This window comes from Aotus nancymaae, unplaced genomic scaffold, assembly GCF_030222135.1.
Source record: "Aotus nancymaae isolate 86718 unplaced genomic scaffold, 86718_ANA_hifiasm-v0.15.2.pri h1tg000015l_0, whole genome shotgun sequence".
Lineage (NCBI taxonomy): Eukaryota > Metazoa > Chordata > Mammalia > Primates > Aotidae > Aotus > Aotus nancymaae.
In genome coordinates this window covers 7,269,829-7,292,728 of record NW_026988426.1, presented here as the reverse complement: position 1 = coordinate 7,292,728, position 22,900 = coordinate 7,269,829, and the positions used below count along the sequence as shown (strand labels likewise).

At 47.2% G+C, this 22,900-nt stretch overlaps 1 protein-coding gene across 1 annotated transcript in view; it reads right to left on the bottom strand.

The window, feature by feature from the left end:
* The window catches only part of NIPAL4 (NIPA like domain containing 4), a 41,016-nt gene that overhangs the window by 9,150 nt on the left and 8,966 nt on the right, over positions 1 to 22,900 (bottom strand). The window contains exons 2-5 of the mRNA XM_064376347.1: positions 14,555 to 14,649; positions 6,437 to 6,524; positions 6,063 to 6,345; positions 2,141 to 2,380 (exon numbers count right to left, since the gene is read on the bottom strand). Coding sequence (XP_064232417.1) covers positions 2,141 to 2,380; positions 6,063 to 6,345; positions 6,437 to 6,524; positions 14,555 to 14,649 — 706 coding nt within the window. The remainder of the gene's footprint in view (positions 1 to 2,140; positions 2,381 to 6,062; positions 6,346 to 6,436; positions 6,525 to 14,554; positions 14,650 to 22,900) is intronic.

Genomic DNA, 22,900 nt, shown 5'->3' with positions numbered 1-22,900 from the left:
CTGGCACGTAGTTAATAACCAATAACATTAGCAGCAAAGATGATGATAATGATGGATGATGGTAGATGGGTTTGAGACAGTTTTGTAGAAATCCAAAAATCTCATGTTGCCTTTTGGAAATGCCCACTTTTCTAAGAAGAAGGTCTCGTTTTCATCGGGTTCCTAAAAACATCAGAATTTCCTGTAAATATTAAGAACTCAGAGAGCATTTTACTCTAAGGGATGAAATCACAGGAGATACTGAAATAGCCTATTGGAGAAAAAAACTGATTCCAGGGAAGTTGGCTTTCTGAATGGCCAATGATACCTTCTCTGAGCACAAGCAGAAATTTCCCTGGCACTCTGGGAGGTCTCTGACCTTTCAAATACTTGTCCAGAAGTGAAGGGTGGAACGGCAATGCCCATTGTTCCCGACTCATCCCTGAACCTCACAGCTATTCATTTTGCAGAACACATGGGCTCTAGACCTGTGCCTCTAACTGCGGGAACCTCCCACTTAGGTAACAGTAACACCAACACTAGTGCTCTCTGTGCTAGGTATGATTCTGACTATGTTACATCTTCTTATAACCCTTCAGGCTGGCACGATTCTTATCTCCATGTTATAGATGAGGAAACTGAGGCATAGAAAAGGATACTTTTCTTGCCCAGAATTGCATAACCAGGAATTGAGGAGCCAGAATTAGAACCCCTACAGTCTGCTTCCAAAGTGCAACATCCCACAGAAACATTAAACTGAACATGTCCAAACTTGAATGCACCATCTTCCCATAAACCTGTTCCTCCTTCTATGTTCTTCATCTCAAAACATAGCACCTTCATCTCCCCAGTTGCTCAAGTAAAGAGCCTGAGTCATCCTTGAGTTTTTGTTTTGTTTTGTTTTTTAACCCCTTGCTTGAAGCCAGTCTGTATCAAAGCTGGTAAGTTCTACCTTCAAAAACTAGCTCTGGAATCACCACTTGCCTCCATTCCTGTTTCCGTCTTCCAGGCCCAAGTTCTGTCCTTGTGCTCACCTACGTGGCTTGTCCCCTAATCTGATCTTCACCCAGCAACCAGGGATTTTTTTCAAATTGCAAATTAGACTGTGTTACTCCCCTGCTTAAAACCATTCAGTCACTTAACAATTGCACTCAAGCTCTGTACTTCAGTTTACAAGACCCTTCATGAGCTGGCCCTTCGCTCACCGTGCACCCCTCCTGCTCCCGCCACCCTGAATGACTTTCGATTTCTAATATCACAAGTTATCTCTTACCTCTGAGCCTTTGCACTTGCTGTTTTTTCTGCCTGGAACACTGTCTCCCTCTTTTTACCTTGTGGTCTCCTCATCATCTCGGTCTCAGTTTAGAGATCATCTCTTCTAGAAAACCTCCCCTAATCCCCTGAGTCCGGGCTTTACACACCCCTCCAAAATACTCCCCCATAGCAGGCTGTATTTTCCCCATGATAAAACAACTGCCTGCTGACTCATCTGTCTCTTCCATTTAACTGATGGTTCCACTCAAGTGAACCATCCCCATACATCCCCATGTCTAGCATTGTCCCTGGCGTACAGCAGGCAGGCGATAAATGGTGATTAAATGAGTGAGTCCTTTTGCACGGGATTCCTTTTCTCAAGTATTGTTTCACAGATACACATCTTATTTTCCAAACAAGCAAATACCTTGTCAGCAGAAACCTAACCATTTTTTGGCAGCCCAGAAGGGAGCTCAGTTGGATGGTAAGTGAGTGCACACCAGCATCTGACATTGTTCTGAGCAGAGCTATCTATTCCAATTTTGCAGAGAAGTTGTGACTTGCCTATGTTGGCACCGGTAGGAAGTAGGACCAAGACCAGATCTGCAGTGTCTGATTCTTGGTCTTGAGACTTGCTGCTTCCCTTCTCTAATAAACACATCATGAAGTTCTCAGGAAAGGTTGGATTCTAAAGGAAGGCCTGCTGTTGGCTCTCTACACTGAGACCTCCTGTTGCAAGTCTTCCTTTATGACCCTAAACCCTAACCCTGTTGGCAGGTGGGATTCCCAACAGGGTTGACAATGAGCCTTTTGTGCCCCGAGGAGGCCGTCCTCTTAGGTTGCAGCCCTGGTCCCTGTGAGGGCTCAGCTGCCCTGCACCCCATCCTCTCCTGCCCCACGAACCTACCAGCTCGAGTGGCTCCCGTGGCCACGAGTCGCAGGAGGCCTTTCTTCTTGAGGATGACACTGCTGCCGATGAGGAAGCTGGACAGGAAGGCCAGGCCCAGGCCGATGTAGAAGCCATAGTTCTGTCTGATCCTCTCCTGCCAGCTGTGAAAGGTGGCATTGCTGGGCACCTCAGGGCTCAGGTCACCGACAATCTGGCACCAGACTTCTTGGGAGGAGCAGTAGAGGTGGAGCAGGGAACCTTGATGGGAAGACCACGGTGAGAGAGTCACACTGGGGACATTTGCACACTTTAAAAATACTGGAATTGGCCACTGTTTCAGACCTTGTACTTCCACTACTGCAGGGCTCTGCCCGTATACTGTGCCTCCGTCGAAAAATAATAATGTTCAGTGAGTGCTTACTCTAGCTAGAGCCTTCCTTTGCATGGCCACAACAAATCTTTTCAACCACATGTCAGGTGAACGATGTCTTTAATCCCCATTTCACAGATGTTGATGTGGAGGTAATGAGAGGTCAGGTTCCTTGCTTAAGGATACACAGACTGGCCAGGCGCGATGGCTCACATCTGTAATCTCAGCACTTTGGGAGGCCAAGACAGGCAGATCACGAGGTCAGGAGATCGAGACCAGCCCGGCCAACATGGTGAAACCCTGTCTCTACTAAAAGTACAAAAATTAGCTGCACGTGTTGGTGCACGCCTGTAGTACCAGCTACTCAGGAGGCTAAGTCAGGAGAATCGCTTGAACCCAGGAGGCAGAAGTTGCAGTGAGCTGAAATCGCCCCACTGTACTCCAGCCTGGCAACAGAATGAGACCGTATCTCAAAAAAAAAAAAAAAAAAAAAGAAAGGATACACAGACTGACTCTAGAACCCCACTGTGTAACCACTAATCTATGCTGATGGCTCGCACCTCAGGCAGGGTCCCCCAAGCTCTCAGGAGTCATTGAGTCCAATCTCAGGCCCTCCTCAGGAATCCCTGCCCAGCCTCTGGGCATGTGGGCTTCCAATAGCTCATGATCCCTCCAAGGGAATCTCTCCCTCCCAGAGACATCTTCACTTGTCTCCCTAAGCTCCAGCTGCAATGGGAGGCTGCTGATCAGATACACGAAGGAGTGAGGCTAGAGAGTCCACAAGCCTCTTCCAGGCCTCAAGATGACTAAGTGGTGGGCCTCCTGCTTTCAGATGAAACTGACCATTCTCAGGCCTTGCTTCTTAGACTTCTGGTGCTGTGGTCAGTGGCTGGGGTCTCCTTTAGGTTTTGAAGAGATCAGCATCCCTGCCACCCCATACAGACTCTGTCTTTGGTTTGCTATCGAACTCTTAGAGTTCTTAAGAATCTGAATCAGCCTTCGGGCCTCGGAGCCATCCCACCTTTGCATGCCCTGTGGGGACAAACACCAAGGACAGCAAGAACAAACCTGGGCACAAAGGCAGACCCTCAGCCAGAAGCAGCACACAAGTTCAAGGAAACTGCAAAGAATAGCCAGTAATTCTCCAGTGCAACAACTCACATGGTCCTCTGCTCTGGGGTTTTCCAGGAGGGTTTCTAATGACCACTTGGAAACAGGCACAACAATCATTTCTAGGCTTTTAGTTGAAGAAATTGAGGCCCTGATAACTTCAGTAGCTTGCCCAAAGCCACAACGCAGTACTAAGTGGCGAAGCCAGTGTTAGATTCTAAGCTTATCTGATGCCAAAGCCTGTGCTCTTAACCACCACACACACCTCAATAAAGCAGGTAGCATCTGGCCTCCTAAGAGGTTTTTTGTTTGTTTGTTTTTGTTTTTTGGGTAGAGATGGGGGTCTTGCTATGTTGCCAAGGGTGGTCTCGAACTCCCAGCCTCAAGCTATCCTCCTGTCTCAGCCTCCCAAAGCACTGGGATTACAGATGTGAGCCACTGTGCCTGGCTCTAAGAGGTATTTTTAAATAGAAATAAAAATTGGGAGATTTTCCATGATAATTCAGATGTGAGGCTACACTGAAAAATCATATCTGCTTACCATATTGGGCCCTCTTTTAAGGGAACAGCTGGCTGCAGCTGGGCAGTGTTGCCCCCTAAAACAGGACATACTCTCTACAGTTCCCCAAGAGTCTCATCTGACTCCTTTCAGTCATTTCTGGCCTGTGCTTGGCCTTCGTAGGCATCTGAGTTTGTGACCTCTGGAGGTAGAAGGCCTTTTTCGAGCTGTGTGTCACCAAGGCCCCTATGCCAAGGATGTAAGCCTCAACCAAGTTTTTCTCCCACCAAGCTAGAACTCCCAGCCAGTGCCTGGAAGGGCCCCAAAGTCCACGGTCAAGCAGCTCTGGCTCTGGAACATCTGCAGTGCAGAGTGGCAACTTGGTGGAACAGATGAAGGGCAATGTTGACCTTTCTTCCATGACACAGACCCATGAAAGAGCTTGAAGAGCCCTTAGAAAGCAGTCTAAATTATTATTTTCAGCTGGGGATACTGAGGCCCTGAGAAGGGGAAGGGCTTGCTTAAGTCACACCAACATCTGGTGGAAGATCAGGACCCAGAACCCACTAGGGCACATCCATGTGTCGTTTGCAGTGTGAGATATCTCTTTCCAAAACCCATGTCACAATCGAGGGAAGATGAGACAGGAGGCATTTCCGTCCCTAATCAGACTTGCTCTGCACTGCTCATTCCTGTTTCTCCAGCTCAGGCTTCCTTGCCCAAGAGCTGAATCTGGGGAGTTCCCTGAGCCCAGGAAATGAGCCAGAGCCTGGGAGGACATGGGCTAAGGGAGGTGACTCCTGAGAGGAAGACCAAACTCATCCCCACGCCCTTCCCTTGATCCCTGAAGGTGCAGCTGGAGCAGGTGGAGTCAAAGAACCCTCTGTGGATGGACTTGGCTGTCACTGTAAAGCCTGCAGCACCCAAGGGCTCAGCACCCTCCACTGAGTCAAGTTCTCCCACTGCAGTGAAAAGCAAAAGAGAGAGGGCTGATGGCCAAAGTTAACCCAATTCTGAGCATGGGCCAGATGATCCCTGTCATCTCTTCCAGAATATGCTGGGACCGGGGAACCACATTCTGCCCTAGAAGAAAAGGTGAGCCTGAAAACGGCCTGCCTTGTTCAGGAAACCAAAGTCAGACACCCGACAGGCTGGTTTTGAAAGCTTCACTGCGGAAGGGAAGAAGTTAGAGAAACAGGGACGTTCCACAGCTGCATTTCCAAGGCAGGTAGGGAAGTGGAGCTACACCAAGGAAGGAGTTGAGGGTTTAGTATCCACCAGCCCTGGATCTGTATTCCATTTCCTCACTGTATTACCTGCAGCAAATCATTAGCCATTCAGAGCATCAGTTTCTGTATCTTTAGAATGGGGATAACAAGATAGTAAAGTAATAATACTTATTATTATTTCTTTCTGGGGTTATTCTAAGGATTCAGTGAGATAATGCAGGTTAAAGGGCCCAGTCCGCTACCTACTTTATGGTCAGAATGCAGTAAAAAGCCAAGGCTGTTTCTTTACCCCTTCCTGCAGTTATTTCCCTTTCTTTCCCAAAGCAAGACCATCCATACTTTGGTGGTCCTCGCATTGACCCAGAGAGAAAGCCCAAACTGCGCAGGTACTAAAGCCTGAAGCAACTATACCTTAAAAACACAGAATCCCCCAACCCCAACCCCCACCTCTCAGAGTGTCTGCTTTCGTCCAAATGCCTGCCCCACACCCCAAACCCCCATCTCAACCCAGGGGACATCCTTTCCTTCCCTGGCTCCTGTCAGGGAAGATGCAAAGATGAAGGTGAAGTCTCAGCCAGAACCCTGATCTTCAAAGCTGGGGGGAGCCACCTCGTGCTGGCCCTGCCCCTCCCCCGCCTTGGGTCCCCTGAGAGGATGCGAAGGAGAGGGGTGGCAAGGAAGGGAGGGCGCGAAGCGCGAAGCCCGCCTGGTCCCCAGCCCTGCCGCACGCACCGTTCTCGCAGCTGGCGTTGCTGGCCCGCAGCTCCATGGGGCTCGGGGCACACGGACCGACGCGCGGGCGGACGGCGCCCGGACTCCCCGGCTCCGGGGCAGGTGGCCGCGACTTGTCCCCCGCGTGGCTCGCGCTCGAGAAGCCGCCGGGGTCCGGACCCAGGAGTGGGGAGAGTGATGCGTCCCAGCGGGGGAGGGTCCCCGGGGAGGAGTCACCCAGTGTCTTGGGCAACTCCGGGGGGAGGGGTCCCCGCGCTCGGGCCGCCCGCAGAGGGGCGCATGCCTTTCCGGGGTGAGGACGCTGCCAGGCTCCCAGCCCTGGAGTCACCGCCCCGTGCCAGGGGCCAGAGGCGAGGGGGCGGGTTCCCCGGCACCGCCTCTCCGATGCCCGAATCGGCACCCAGCTCCATCCCCAGTGAAAGAATACTGAGGCCCTGGATGGCTGGAGAAGGGGCAACTTTCCTGCCGAGGTGGATGTGGCAACGTGGGGGTTGGAAGGGGGTACTGCTGCCAGTTGGGAACCTGGGTTCCTTCTTTTCCATCCTTCTCTCCCTCCCACCGTCCCCCCTCCCTCCTCCCCCTCTTCCTCCTCCCCTCCACCTTTCCTCCCTTCCTCCCATTCCACCCTCCTGCCCTCCCTTCCTTCTGCCCTCTGACCTCCTTTCCTTGCCTTACCCATTCATTGATTCAACCTAGATCTGATCCGTGCTGGGCACTAGTAGGTAACAGATACCTAGTGAGTGCCTAGTGCTCAATATATATTTATGTCTAATGAATAGGAGTTTGGTAAATTAAGTGAAAGAAGGAATGCAGTGATTGGAGTCCAAAATGAGTCAGACCATTCCCTGTCCCCCAAGTACCTTATATTTTAATGGGGGGAAACAAAATGTGATCAATTCTTAGAGACCAATGTTTTTGAAATTACCACTTTAAAAAAGTTAGAAAAACACTGACCTGGACCATAAAAACACTTACATAGAGTTTGCTGTAGGCCAGGCAGAATTCTAAGTGCTGAAAAATTCCAGTTCATTTAATCTTCATGACTGCCTTTAATGTACAGATTTTTATTATTTACAGAAAGGAAACTGAGGCACAAAGTGCCCGAGTAACTTTCTGGGGACCTCAGCTGGGAAGTGGAAGAGCCAGCATCAACCTTGTGCAGTAGTGGCCACGTTAAGCTGCCTGGCATTTTAGACTGAAATAAACTGCTCCTGGGCAGTGAGGGGCGTGAAGCTAAGAAAGCCGTGATGGGTTCTGCCAGTAGTGGTGTCTGGCTTGCTGGAGGAGGCAGTCTCCCCAACCCCAAACCAGATGGAGCAAGTCTTGCTCGGTCACCCAGAGCTGGGGTACAATGGTGCAATCTCGGCTCACTGCAACCTCTGCCTCCCAGGTTCAAGTAATTCTCCTGCCTCAGCCTCCCGAGTAGCTGGGATTACAGGATCAGGCCACCATGCCCGACTAATTTTTTTAATAGTTTTAGTAGAGATGGTGTTTCATCACGTTGACCAGGCTGGTCCGGACCTCCTGAACTTACGATCCGCTGACCCTGGCCTCCCAAAGTGCTGGGATTACAGGCGTGAGCCACTGTACCCAGCCACCTGTTAAGAATTGTCATGTATGGAGTTGTCAGCATGAGGCAGATGCTGTGCTAAACCCTTTCCAGGAACTGTCTCATTGAAGCCTCCTAGGAGACAGATATCCTTACTCTTTCCATTACAGATGAGAGGAAACTGTATTTCTTTAAATTTTATCAAGAGATAGTTTTAGACTTATGGAAGTATTACAAAAATACTATAGAGAGTTCCCATATACCTGTCACCAGCTTCCCTTAGTGTTAACAACTTATATAAAACAAAAAATTAAAAACTCTAAATACTCCGAGACACTTGCTCCCAACGTTGCACAGCTAGTGAATGAGGATGCCAGATGTAAACAGAGCTGCTCTGGCCCCCAAGCCGGCCCTCCTAGCTACCACCCTCCATTGTCTACTTGTGGACTTGTAGCGGGGCCTCCAAGGATGGATTCTCCCCGCATGGGGCTTCCCCTAACTTGCTAGATGACTTTAAACAAGTTGCTTACTCTTCATAAGGATCAGTTTCTTTGTCTGTCAAATGTGACAGCCCCTTCTCCCAGGGGTTGGGATTGGGTTGGGAAGGGGAGAGGTTAAAGAGAAAGGGAAATGAGACACAGCGAATGTAAGAAGCCACGTTTGCTCATTTTACTTCCTGCATAATTTCACAGGCCCTTGATTCTGTAATGAGGTTCAGCTCTCTGGAAAAATGCTTTGAAAACAAAACAGGATAGAGCAAAGGCCCCCACATCTCTTGCCTGTGAAACTACATGAATGACCCTAGACCTTGCCTATTCCTACACACAGGATAACTAACAAGGTTAGTGACTATGCCTCTGTCATCTATGACCAGATGTACTCTTGCACCAGACTTTGATGTGATTCTACTTTACTGTAACTTCTAAGCAAATTTGATGTAATGTTTGAGCACGTACTGCACCTCCGCTACCTGTAAATAAGCTATGAGCTGAAACACTGTTTTAGAGCAGTGGGATAGAACCTTTCTAAAAGACTCCTCCCAGACTTTTGTCTTCAGTTTCTAGTCCTCGATAAGACTTTTTTTTTTTTTTTAAGACAGTCTCGCTTTGTCGCCCAGGCTGGAGTGTAGTGGCTAGATCTCGGCTCACTGCAGCCTCCACCTCCCAGGTTCAAGCGATTCTCCTGTCTCAGCCTCCCGAGTAGCTGGGATTACAGGTGCCCACCACCACGCCCGGCTAATTTTTGTATTTTTAGTAGAGACGGGGTTTCACCATGTTGGCCAGGCTGGTGTCGAACTCCTGACCTCAGGTGATCCACCCGCCTCAGCCTCCCAAAGTGCTGAGATTACAGGCCCTCAGTAAGACTTCTGAATAAAACTAACTTTAATTCCTTAAAAGCTTCATTTTCTTTTCTGTGGTTGACAGAAGTCACAGCTGTTGCCAACAGAATATACGTGAGTCTGCAGGTGAGTGCTCCCAGGCCTGCCTCTAACTTTGGAAGTGTGTCATACTACCGTTCAAGTAGAGGTGAAACCTCTGAGACCCATATGAACTTGAACATAGAGTGGCAAGATACGGGATGACTGGCCCTATTTAGAAGTAATACTTCGTGATAAAAAAATATATGCATCCCTGCTATCTGCAAGGGAGAATTTGACAAGAGAATTCAACTTCTCTTTCTCTTCCCTAAGCATTTCTGCTGTTCGGCCCCTCCTTGTGCTATAAAACAGGATCAGCGCGGAGCCCAGCGTGGCACAGCTCTCAAACCCTCACTGCTTTCAAACTTGCTTGCTTTTGTTCCGAGGACATAGGGTGAGAAATATGGAGTATTTCCCTCTGACCCGAACTTTTTTCTTCCTCGCTTTATTGAAGTATGACTGACGAATGAAAATTGTATGTATTTAAGATGTTCAGCGTAATGATTTGATATTGGTGTATGTTGTGAAATGATACAACAATTAAGCTAATTAATACATCTGTCACCTTAGTTATATTGCGCATGTGTGGGCGTACATGCATGGATGTTGAGAACACTTTAAATAGTGGCTTCTCTTAGCAACTTGACTTTTTAAATCACAAGAGAGGATGTTTCAGATTGTATTGCCAGAGCTGAGCCCAGATCCTGAGAGACAGATGCACAAATATGTTCTTTAATACATTTATTTTTGTATGTGTTTGTGATTTGTGGAACCTCTAAATTGTAGGGTCAGGGCAGGGCCTCCTTGTCAGGGGTTAGGGCAATATTGAACTTATTCTGTGCTTTGAGACAGGCCTTTTCAGAGTCAGGGGATCTCCTGTTTTAGGGCAGTGGCACGAGGTGAAGGAGGCTGAGATCCGCTGCAGGGACGTCCACACCCTCCCTGGGCCTCAGGCTCCCCATCTGTTCTAGAAGGGGGCTGGGCCTCAACAGGGCTGGCATCAGAGCATCTCACCAGCGTAGACATAAAGGGCGCCATTGAACTGCAGGCTCCTCGGCCACTGTCCTGACAAAGCCCTTTTCTCCTCGAGCCACAATAGCCCTGTCAGGCAGGTAGCAGGGCCTGCAGCATTGTCTCCCCAGAAAAGAACAACAGGGTTCACTGTCTGTTCCAGGCTCCGTCTCCCTGGGGAGGGCGGGTGGCTTTAGAAGGGTCTAACCAGCTAGGGACAGATGGGTTCTGCCCTTAGCCAGCCAGCAACTGGTGACCCAGCCACAACTCTTTTGGTCAGTTATTCTGGGATGAGTAAAAAAACCAATTCACCAAAACCCAAGTTTTAAAACATGTGACTTTTCCAAGTGCATTTCCAAACGTTTTAGGTTACAGAGCTGTGCTGTCCAATACAGTAGCTACCAGCTGCATGTGGCCATTGAGAACTTGATGAGCCGCTCATCTGAATCGTGATGTGCCGTAGAAGAAAAAGCCGGCTCAGTTAGCATTTTGGACTAGATTGTTCTTTGTTGCAGGGGCTGTCGTGTGCTTGTAGAATGTTTAGCAGCACCCCGGCCTCTACCCTCCAGATGCCAGCAGAGCACACACCCCTACACCCCAACCCCCACCCCAGTTTTGACAACCAAAAACACCCCCAGACAATTGCCAAAGTCATGCTAGGTTGAGAACCACTCAGATTTCAAAAACTTAGAAAAAGAAAAGGAAAATCTCATTAATAATGTTTAAATATTGATCACATATTGAAATGATAATATTTTGGATGTATTGGGCTAAGTAAAAACATTATTAAGGCAAGGCATGGTGGCTCATGTCTATAATCCTAGCACTTTGGGAGGCCAAGGCAGGCGGATGATGAAGTCAAGAGATTGAGACCATCCTGGCCAACAAGGTGAAACTCCATGTCTACTAAAAATACAAAAAAATTAGCTGGGCATGGTGGATGGCGCCTGAAGTCCCAGCTACTCGGAATGCTGAGGCAGGAAAATCACTTGAATCTGGGAGGTGGAGGTTGCAGTAAGCCAAGATTGTGCCACTGTACTCTGGCCTGGCAATATAGCGAGACTCTGTCTCAAAAAAAAAAAAAAAATTAAATTATTTTTTCCTACTCTTTTCACTCTTTATAAAGTGGCTACTAAACTATTTAAAATTACATATATGGCTCATGTTATGTTTCTATTGGGCATTGCTGTTCATAGAAGAAAAATCTGAGTGCAAGAGAGGGAAAGTGACCGGCGGAAGGTCACAGAGCAACAGAGAGAGAGTCAGGGCCCCAACCAGGTTTTCAGACTGGCACCTGTAGGGTAAATGCACCTGGCACAATAACTTAAGCATACGCTTACAATGACCCTGTACGGCAGACACACCTGAATGTGTGTTCCAAGCTGGGGAATCCGGGAGTGGCCAACCTGGAGATTCGTTCCTTGTCTATGAGGAACATCTGAGCTCCCGGCCTGTCCCATGGAATATGGACCGTACAGAAGACTGAAGCCTTGAGTTTTGAGATGGATGAAGGTTGCCAGGTGGAGGTCGTTAAGGGGCGGTGTTAAGTGAAAATATGATATAAACTGCATGCAGTTTGCAAGTGGTTGTGGTTTTCGTGTCCAGCCCTTCACCACTGGGTCATCTTGTCCAGCCTGCCGCTGCTGGACTGTAGATAAGGAGGACATCATGTCCAGCCTGTCGCCAGTGGACGTTTTCTGTAGGTAAGGATGATGTAGTGCCCTTACCTATCCTAGCCTGTTGTCAGTGGGCGGGTTTTCCTGTCCAGCTTGCCACTGTATGTAAGTCGCCTGTATGTAAGCCGTCAATTTTTATTGCTTCCCTGTATGTAAGCCGCCAATCAAACCCCACCCTCATTTGCTGGCTCTGGGTCTCTTCTTCAGCCCTTGAACCTGGTACCTTCCCTATTGAGGTTAATAGGGGTTCAGCTCAATAGCACCCCAGACCAACTCTGCTGCTCTATACAGCTTTACAACAGGAACTCCACAAACCAGTGCATTGTGTGTTTCCAGTATGCTATGGCCAAAGATTACTAGAGCAGGAGCAGAGCGGAGAGACATTACACTTGTGGCTCATGTTATGTTTAATCTTCGCTTAATCTTTGCAACAACCCTGGGAAGAGACTCTGTTATTACACTGTTTTCCAGATGAGGAAACTGAAGTCCTGTGAGGACTCTTAGTCTTAACTTGAGAAGCGAAGAATCAAACCCAAATACTCTTTTCAATATTGCACATACTGCTGTGCAGTCCTAGGTCTAGTAAAACCTGGATAGGTCACCTCATCTTCTTACATCCTAGTTGGGTAAGATGACTGGGCAAGATATAGTCTGAAGTCCTTCTCAGCCTTGCCCAGCTGGTCTTCCAGGCAGGGTGGGGAAAGACAGATGGTTGTCACCTCCTTCAGGCTGACGGGGAGTCATGGAATCTGGATGGTCAGCATGCAGAGGCTGGCCCACCCCTTTTCAGGTGTGTCCCTGGGATGGCTTCTGACCTCATAAAGAGCTTTGCCAACATCAGAAATAAGACTTGGAATGGACACGTGTGTACTTGTTCTGGTTCTAAGAAAAGCACCATTCCCAACAATGGGGTCCACTGGCATCAATAATGTTACCAAACCGACACTCTACCGAGCTCTGTGTGCTAAGCACTTAGCAGACATCACCTCATGTGCTCTTACAATCCCTTACTCCGGTACCACTTTAAATCCCTCTTACAGATGAAAGAACTGAGGCTCAGAGAGGTGAAGTGACTTTCATAAGGTCACACACAGTGATAGAGAATTTCAAGCTGGGATTGTGCATTTCAATAATGGCTCCCTGAACTAAGGCACTGGTTTGATGAGGCCACTGGTTTGAGGATTAGTCCCCTTCCTGACCCTCCTCTGTGTGGGAAGACTGGGGCCATCCAGACACAGTTATATAACCTTCTCATCATCCCTTCTGGGGGCAGCTATATAACCTTCTCAGCCCTTCTCCAGAGTCAGAAAGCGTTTGCCTAATCCAGCCCCTTGAGTTTGAAGTTGCTGGGGAAACTGAGATACAGAGAAGGGGCAAGGTCGTGGCTAACATCACTCAGCTAATTTGTGGCAGAATCAACACTTGACTCAAAGTCACTGGAATCCCAACCCAGCACAATTTTTTTTTTTCTGAGACAGTTTTGCTCTTCTTGCCCAGGCTGGAGTGCAGTGGTGCAATCTTGGCTCACTGCAACCTCCGCCTCCCGGGTTCAAGCGATTCTCTTGCCTCAGCCTCCCAAGTAGCTGGGATTATAGGCGCCCACCACCACGCCAGGCTAACTTTTGTATTTTTAGTAGAGACGGCATTTCTCCATGTTGGCCAGGCTGGTGTCTAACTCCTGACCTCAGCTGATCCGCCTGCCTTGGCCTCCCAAAGTGCTGGGGTTACAGGCATAAGCCACTGCACCTGGCCCCCAACCCAGCACTTTTATCTCTCTCTTTCTTTCTTTCTTTTTTTTTTTTTTTTTTTTTTGAGACAGGGTCTCACTGTATCAACCAGGCTAGAGTGCAGTGGCATGATCTCAGCTCACTGCAACCTCGACACTCACCGGGCTCAAGTGATTCTCTCGCCTCAGCCTGCCTCCCAAGTAGATGGAATTACAGGTGTGCACCACCATGCCCAGCTAATTTTTATATTGTTAGTATAGATGGGGTTTCACCATGTTGGCCAGGCTGGCCTCAAACTCCTGACTTCAAACAGTCTGCCCACCTTGGCCTCCGAAAGTGCTGGGATTACAGGCATGAGCCGTTGCACCCAGTCTTTCTCTTTGCTTTATTTCTGAGCAGAAAGGACAGACCTTAGGACCAATCATGAGTTAATAGTTTTTGGCCAGTTTTTAAAGGTGAGCCAGTGCACTAAGATTTTCACAGGTGTTATCCCATTCAATCCTCAAAACGAGTCTAAGAATTAGAGACTGCTATTATTCCCATTTTAGAGATGACAAAACTGAGGCTCAGGGAGGTTGAGAAACTTGTCTGCTGTTAAATAGTAGAGCCATAATGAAACCCAGCAGACTAATTCTAGAGCCAGTTTCTTCTCAGGCCGATCCAACTGCATCTATGGGATTCTCCCATCAAACATCTGCCTACAGGTGGAAGAATGTGGAATGACTGGCGAGGGCAGGGCTCACTCCAACGCACGCATGTGGAAGTGCAGCATTGCTTGGCCTTGATGTGGGTGTGCAGAGAGCCTAATGCACTTAAGTTATGTATAAGAACTTCAGATCTTGTCAAAAACCAGCTATAGTTAAAACAATATTAACTATTACCTGTTGTACCACTTCCATGTTGCAGGTTCTTTATGTGTATTGCCTCTAATCCTTACAGCAATCCCATGTTAGGATAACTTCGTGGCACGTGAAATTTACGGTAACTCCGTAAAGTTACCCCAAATTTACAGCTGATGGCAGTGAGACTTTGTGAGGTCAAGTGACTTGCTCAGGTTCACACAGAGAATAAGTAGCTAAGCTGGGATTCACTCTGTCTTCCTTGTTCCCTACCGTTTGCTTCTTACTGGCAACTGTAAGGACAGAAACCTGGTGGTGGAGGATCGAGGGGGACTGTAGTTCCGCTCATCCCCTGGGCCTGTGTGGACCTACAGCATTCAGTATACGGGAACAGATTGGGTAGGAACACAGTGAGCTTTGAGTGTGGCCAGAGGGAAGATTGATTCTAAAGTCAACTTGAACATGAACAACAAACGTAGGCTCTGTTTTCCCTTTCAGTTAAAAAAAACAATCTCAGACTCTGCTGTTTGACAGGCTGGTATAAAAATAGACAGGAGATGTCAGTTCCAGTCCCTATTCTGTCACTAACACGCTGGGACCTGCGGCCGTTCCTTCCCACCTGGGCCTGTTTTCCCAAAATGCACAATGAAAATGAGGAACTAGATCAGTGGTGTTTAAAACTTTTTTTTTGGTGGTATAGGGGTAGACAGCAAGCCTTTTTTTTCAGATAGAAAGTTACATAGAAGGACAACATACAAACTTCTTTCAAGAGCAGCTGCTTTAGTTGATTCAGGCCCAGAGCCTGGAACCTTGCCCCCTTGGCCTCCATGTTGTCTCCCTGCTGACCCTCCCCTGTGACCGCCACGGAGGCATCCCCACTATGCTAGGGCTTGGAAGATCCCTAGCAGGTCAACAGCAGGGACCATGTGGCTTCCTATGCATATAGCGTGTGCACTGGCCATGGCTTTTATGGAATGCTCCCTGTATAGAGAAGCTTATAAAGGGGTGTCCAGAGGTTCAGGACCTTATGAGTTCTCCAGGCCCATTTGTCAGGGCCTGGGGTCATGGGCATGCCGTTGCCAAGCAGGTCTGAACGCTTATGCATGGATGGTAGGGTCTGAGTTCCAAAGGGAAATTCCCACTCACTCCTGGGTGGCATGTGGTGTGAGGCGTGGAGAGAATGAGAGGTTTTATTTGCAAGTTCAGATGAAATTGGCTTATCCGCCTTCAGGGATCCTGGAGAGAAACAGCAGGTTTGGAGTTGTGTATGGGTCTCAGTTCAGCCACACACAGTAGCTATGTGGCCTTAGGCAAGTTAGTATCCTTTCTGGGTTTCTGCTGTATGATCTGGAAAACACAAATAACGCGACCAGGAGCAATGACGCACACCTGTAATCTCAGTACTTTGGGAGGCTGAGGCGGGTGGATCATGAAGTCAGGAGTTCAGGACCAGCCTGATCAACACGGTGAAACCCTGTCTCTACTAAAAATACAAAAAATTAGCTGGGTGTCGTGTAGGCACCTGTAATCCCAGCTACTCAGGAGGCTGAGGTGGGAGAACTATTTGAACCCAGGAGTGGGAGGTTGCAGCGAGCTGAGATCGAGCCATTGCACTCCAGCCTGGATGACAGAGTGAGACTCCATCTCAAAACAAACAAACAAAAAAACCCACGAATAATGAAGAGGATAATGATAATCCTTCTATGTGCAGAGTCTATGTAAGTGCCTCTCATGCATTATATCAGCAAAGCCACATGATAACCATATTAGGTAGGCATTGTATTATCCATTTTGGCAAGCAGGAAACTGAAGCATAGAACAGTTAAGCGACTTGCCCAAGTTCACACAGCTATAGCGATCAAGTGGCATAGCTAAGATGCAAACTCATGTTTATCAGACTCCAAAGGCTACATTTTCATCTGCAACATTATCCCACCTTCTTCAAATAAAACCTGCTTCAAAGGGCTGTTTTCAGCATCATGAAAAACAATCTAAGTCATAATCACAGAGTTGGCGTATAGTAGGTGCTCAGCAAACGTGTTCCCTTTCCTTTCTTCATCTCCATGCTAACCAAAAGTCCCTGCAGGCTTGAAGGAGTTGATGATTGTTTACAAGTTCCTCTCTTCCTAGCAGGTAAAAGTAGGGACAGAGAAGAGAATTCTGTCCGATCTCAGAATAAATGATCTTTTTTTTCCAAACAAGCTATTTTTTTTTTTTAATATTTAGACTGGGTCTTGCTATATTGCCCAGGCTGGAGAACAGTGGGGCAATCATAGCTCACTACATACAGCCTCTAACTCCTGGGCTTGAGTGATCTCTCTGGCTCATTCTCCCAAGTAGCTGGGACTATAGGTGAGTGGCACTACACCTGGCTAATTTTTTTTTAATTAATTTTTTAAGAGACAGGGTCTTGCTATGTTATCCAGGTTTAGTGTTGAACTCCTGGGCATAAGTGATCCTCCTGCCTCAGTCTCCCAAAGTGCTGAGATTACAGGTGTTAGTGACTGTGCCTAGCCCAAATAAGCTTTTAAAATGAGTGTTTGCCAACTGTGTTCCATGGAATACTATTCCACATTGTTCTATGTCAATAAAGTTTGGGAAATGCTACATCCTCAACCCCTCTCTTGAAGAGACCCATTGGATATTAGCATATTAAAGGCACTGATAAATCCTGCTGCAAAGAGTTCCACCTAATTTAGCTTGATCCTGCCCGGAGCCATAATACATATTAGCATCTTTTTCTAAAGAATACTCATGGAAGATAAGCTGATTCTTGTCAATTAATGCACATAAGGCAATTAAAGGCCAGAGAGCTTTGGATTTAGAGTTTAGGTCACACAGCTATCCAGTGGTGAATAATTTTGTAAATGAAGACTTATTCTCAAATCCATTACTGAGATGCAGGGTAGAGTGGCAAGTAAAAGAAGGAACCTCAGGTCAGATGACCGGAGTTTATATCCCGCCTCCACTTAGCCTTGTGACCTTGAGCAGTTTGCTTAGCCATCCAAGGCCTCAATCTCCTCATCAGTTACATGAGGTAATATGATACATACCTCATGATGCTAATTTGGGGATCCAGTGAGTTAATACATGAAAAGTATTTAGAACAGCACCAGGCATGAAGTTAGTTATTGGTATGCCTGTTGGAGTTTTGCATAAGAGGAAGTCCACCTAAGTATACACGGTGCCGGAGGCCTGCTGTTTGAGAGTGCCTGCTGCTTGCCAGGGCTCACAGGGACTTGCTGGAGGGAGGCCAGGCCTTGGCTGGCGGCTCTGGGGAGGCCTGTTTTCCAGCCAAAGCTCCCAGGAGCTGAGTGCTCCTATCCTCCTCCCCGACCCGCTCCAGGGCCAGGCCTCGTGGTGCTGCCAGATTGGACAACATCCACATTTCTGTTTCGTCTCCCTGTCTCCTAAGCCCAGAGGAGTCCTGGTTGGAATTGCCAATTTGTGAGGCTAGATAGGTCTGGAAGAAGGAGCCGAAAAAAGCAGTACAGCATCCTACAAGCAGCACCGGCTTTTGAACCAGACAGTCCTGGCACCAAACCCAGGCTATACACTTACCAGTTGCATAATTTTGGCCAAGTCACTTAACTCCTTTGAGTCTCAGTTTCTTCATTTGTAACATGTGCATAATAATGGTACCTACTTCCTAAGTGTGCTGTGAAGTATGAATAACAGCTAATGTTTAATAAGTGCTTACTACGTGCCGTGCACTGTTCTAGCAGCCAGTGATAGCTAATGTCATAACAGACAAAATACCTGGCTTTATGGAGCTTAGTTCTGTTAATAGAAGGGGTAGGTATGCCACAAATAAGTAAATTAGAAAATAGATTAGAATGTAATAATGGATATAAAGAAAGTAAAATATGGTAAGGGTCAGAGAATGAATAAAATGGTCTGGGAAGGCCTCACTGAGGCGGCGATATTTAAACTGAGATCTGATTGATAAGGAGTGAACTGTAAGTAACAATTTGGGGGAGCAGCCTTCCAGACAGAGGGGACAGTTAGGCCAAAACCCCTGAGGTGAGAGTGAGCTTGGTTTTCTGGAGGGACAGAAAGAAGGCCCTTATGATGGGGAGGGGGAGAACAGTATAAGATAAAATCCTTACTATACACTCAAACAAATGAAAACCTACGTCCACACAAAAACTTGTACATGAATGTTGGTTCATAGCAGCATAATTTATAATGGCCAAAACGTGGCAACATCCCAAATATCTATCAACTGATGAATGAATAAACAAGATGTGGCACATCCATGCAATGGCAGCCACAGAAGGCAATGAAGTACGAGACGCACCATGGGAGGCGTGGATGAGCGTTGAGAGCACTATGCTAAGTGGAAGACACCAGACACAGAAGGTCACATATATGATTCCGTTTCTATGAAATCTCCAGAAGAGGAAAATCAAGAAAGGCAAAAAGTAAATGAATGTCCCCAGGGGCTGAGGGGAGTGGAGAATGGAGAGTGACTGCTACGGGGGCCCTTGTTTTGGGAATAAAAATGTTCTGGAATTAGTAGAAATGGTCGCACAATTTGTGAAGATACTAAAAACCACTGAATGGTACACTTTAAAAGGATAAACTTCATGGTAAGTGGATTATATCTCAGTCTATAAAAAAAAAATCAGAGGGCTAGGAGGGCCAGCTTAGAATTAAACTGGAGAGTGGGGGTGGTACCACTGTTATGCCACATTATGGAGGACACTAACATAGAGAGAAGATAAGCAACTTGTGGGGGGCCACACAGCTACAGATTGGCTGAGCCTGGCTTCAGAGCCCATTCTTTTATGTAAAGCATTTCTGTAGCACAGGGGCTGGTATCCATCCATAGAAACTCAATATATGGGGTTGGGGTTTTAGTTTGCCGATTCCCTCCCCTCCCTGAGATGCTCCTTCCCACCTGCCTCGTTCCAAGCAGAGAGACTAAGGACCTGGCGTTCCTAAGATCCTTTGCGCACTATTCACAGATAATAGGGCACAAATGTTAAGTGTGTCCTTCCCTCTTGGGCAAGTCTACAGCAGCGACAGCCACAGCCTCCTCGGCTGCTCATTAGCTCTCTGCCAACACAGTCACACTGGAAATTCTGGTTTGCAGGTCGGGCCTGGATAAGGGACCCCAGAGGAATCCAGAGCGTGGGTTAAGCTTTCTTCAGGCTTGTCGGGTGAGGCGGAGGGTTAAGCTGCCCCTCTACTACCTAGCGCCTCCGCCCAGCCAGCGCGAGGGGGCACGGCCCGATGCGCAAAGGCCTGCAGGGCTGGGCAGAGCTCCGCCCACCAGGGCGAGGACGCAGCCGCGCGCCTCGGGATTCGCTGCACACAAAGGCGCTGGGCCAATAAAAAGCCACGCCTTTTTAAACGGTTGCGCTAAAGCTCAAGTGGTGATAATTATCTGTATTTTGCTCCCCAAAGAAAAAAACGTAGCTGTTTGTTTGCAGCCAGCCCAGTAAATACGCTCATGCCTCCCTTTCTCGAGGCCTGCATTTCCAGAAAGCCTGCTCTGACAGAGCGGTCTGACCTTTAGTTAAACCCCAACAGAACCAGGAATAAGTAGTCTTTATTTTAAGGAAGGCCCTCACTAGTAATTTTTAACTTTTTAGGAGCTCCAAATCCCTTTAAGAATCTGACAAAAAAGGTCAACACTTGCCCAGAAAGAGGCACGCACCACTTTTGCACTGAATTTCAGAAGGACACACAGATCAATAACCCTTGGCTTTTGGCCAAAGAGGGGAAACGTCCTATATTTTTGAATGCACTTTTTTTTATTGAGGCAGAACTTCACAGAATAGTGCCCAAATGTTAGGTGTGAAGGTCAGTGGGTTTTCGTATACGCATACATCCTGCCATTCAGATAAGATATGGAACATTTCCAGCCCTCAGAATGACCAAAAGAAATTTTGGCTTTTTTTTTTTTTTTTGAGACACAGTTTCCCTCTGTGGCCCAGGCTGGAGTGCAGTGGCACAATCTCGGCTCACCGCAACCTCTGCCTCCTGGGTTCAAGTGATTCTCCTGCTTCAGCCTCCCTAGGAGCCGGCTTTATAGGCGCATGCCATCACACCCAGATAATTTTTGCATTTTTAGTAGAGACGCATTTTGTCATGTTGACCAGGCTGATAGCCATCCAGAAATTACATATACGTACCACAACATGGAGTCACATTATACAGCTTTTATTTCAAGTTGCTTTTCTCCTAGCAACGTGACTTATTTTTCATGTTAGTACATTTGAATATACTTATTTTTAGAATACTGCATCTTTTTAGAATAATGTACAAATATTCCTAGCTCATTTAGTTACGTTTCTACTGATTATCAGTAGAACAGTTTGTTTCCAGTTTAAATATTAGAAACTCTGCTGTGTGGACATTACCTCTTTACACGTGTCTGTGTCTGTAGGATAAACTGCAAGTGGAATTGCTGGGCTACAGGATAGAACGATTCAAAAGGCTTCTGGTAGGCTGAATATTCACAATCCCCACCTATATCTTGATTCCTGAAACCTGTAAATTTGTTACCTTACATTGTAAAACAGATTTTGTAGATGTGATTAAGTTAAAAATCCTGAGACAGGGAGAGTACCCTGGGTTTTCCAGGTGGATCCAATGTAGTCACAAGGGTCTTTATAAGTGGAAGGCAGGTGGGTTGGCGTCAGTGGGAAAGGTTATGTGAGGATGGAAGTGAGGATGCGGGTGATGGGGTCAAGAGCCAACAGCCTCTAGAAGCGAGAAACAAATTGTTCCCTGGTGCTCCAGAAAGAACCAGCTTTGCCGACACGTTGATTCTTGACACGTTGATTCTCGTCTGGTGACTAAGAGACTTATGTCTTTTGGTGTGCATAATTGTAAGTAATACGTTTGTGTTGCTGTTAAGTTTGTGGTAATTTGTTACATCAGCGTTAGGAAACAGGGCTGCATCCGCTCTCATTTTTACCAAGACAACAGGAGAGTGCTGGGTTTCCCAAATCTTGGCCAAAGTTCCCAAATAGACTCTTTAAATGTTGCCAGTTTAGAGCAGAAGTTTGAGAATGTGAGACTGCAACTCACCGTTTTCTGAAGAAGAAAAGCAAAACACGTATATATGTGCCTGTAATTTGAGAGTGCTAATGGACCCCTTAAGGTTAGAGGGTTTTTTTTTAGGGTTTCTGGTTCCCCTTCCCTTGCCATCTCCCCAGGGCAGGCTGTGGTTCACATCCATGGTCCCAGTGCAGAAGACCTCAAACTGCCAGTGCAGGGATAGTCCTTAGAGGTCATCTGGGGTACTATGCTCATTTTAAAAATAAAGGCAGAAAAAGTAGAAAAGCTGGGACGAGATGTGAGTTTCATGGCTCCCAGAGCAGTGTAGTTTTTTGTTTCGCCTGTACATCCTCCTCGGCTAGGGAGGAGGAAATGTGGGGAAGCATCCGGGTCTGGGCTGAGGTTTGGGAGACCCCTCATGTCACAGGTGAGTCCAGTTTCAGGAACCACTCAACCTCAGGCAGTAAAGGCCTCCCACAGGCTCGTCTTCCCCTCTGCTGGGGAGGGAGATGCACACATAGAAGACCTATCCAGAGACTCCTGGCCTCAGGCTTCAGGTCCTGAGAATGAACTCTGGGTTCTTAAGAGCTAAAGAGTTTGCCAAAGAGGGGCTGAGATGGGGAAATAGACCTTCTGGCCACTGGTCTCAGGAATGACCCTTTACCACCTCTGGGCTTTCTGGGCTCTGCCATAGTCCCCTCCAACTGGTTGTTTCTTCCTTATCTAGGCTTTTTGCTTGCTGAATCTATTGGAAATAGATTTGAACTGAATGGGGATTAGGGGTGATCGAAATCTTCCAAGATATACTTCCACCTTCCCTGGGGAATTGAATGGAAACCCCAGTTGGAAAGTAGGAAACGGGCTGCAGAGGGTAAAAACAAGTGCCTCCAGCTGACGGAAACCTTTTCTCTCTATCAGCACCATTATTGATCACTGACAGTGTGCCGGGCATCGTACCAAGGCAATTCTTACATACTACCACGCATTTTTTTGTAACAACCCAAGAAGCAGGTGATATCACTGTTACTATTATTTTGCAGATAAGGAAAAAGATGCTCAAAGATTAAGAACTTGCTAGTTCCTGGCGGAGCTGGGTTTTCAACAACCCAGCTCTTAACCAGTTACTCTCTTCTGCCTGGATTCTTGGTTGAGGTGGGTCCCAAATGAGAAAATTAACACCACCAAACCTCACTCTCAGCCCTGACTCTGTCCCTCTCTGTTTGTCCTTGTCCCTCTTGCCTCAACCCTACCTCCATAGTCCTGTTTTCTGCAGCCCAATACAGTATACCCATAATACTTACAGTCAGTGCCAATTGGCACTTTATTTTCTCATATGGCAGCTGCTGTTTTAAGGCAGGTTAACTTGTCGATACCAGTTATATGGCAAGCTTTTTTTTTCAAGGGGAAGGAAACAGGGAGAAATGGATTCATTCAGATGACATAAAGGCAGCACTTTTGTGTCACCCACTGTGAATGGCACTGGCACTATGATCGTAAGACAGAGACAGTCCCTATACTCTTAGACGGTATTCATTAAATGGTCACACAATTAACATTGAATTATAATTTTGGCAAGGGGTAAGAAGGTCAAAGATGTGCTTAGAG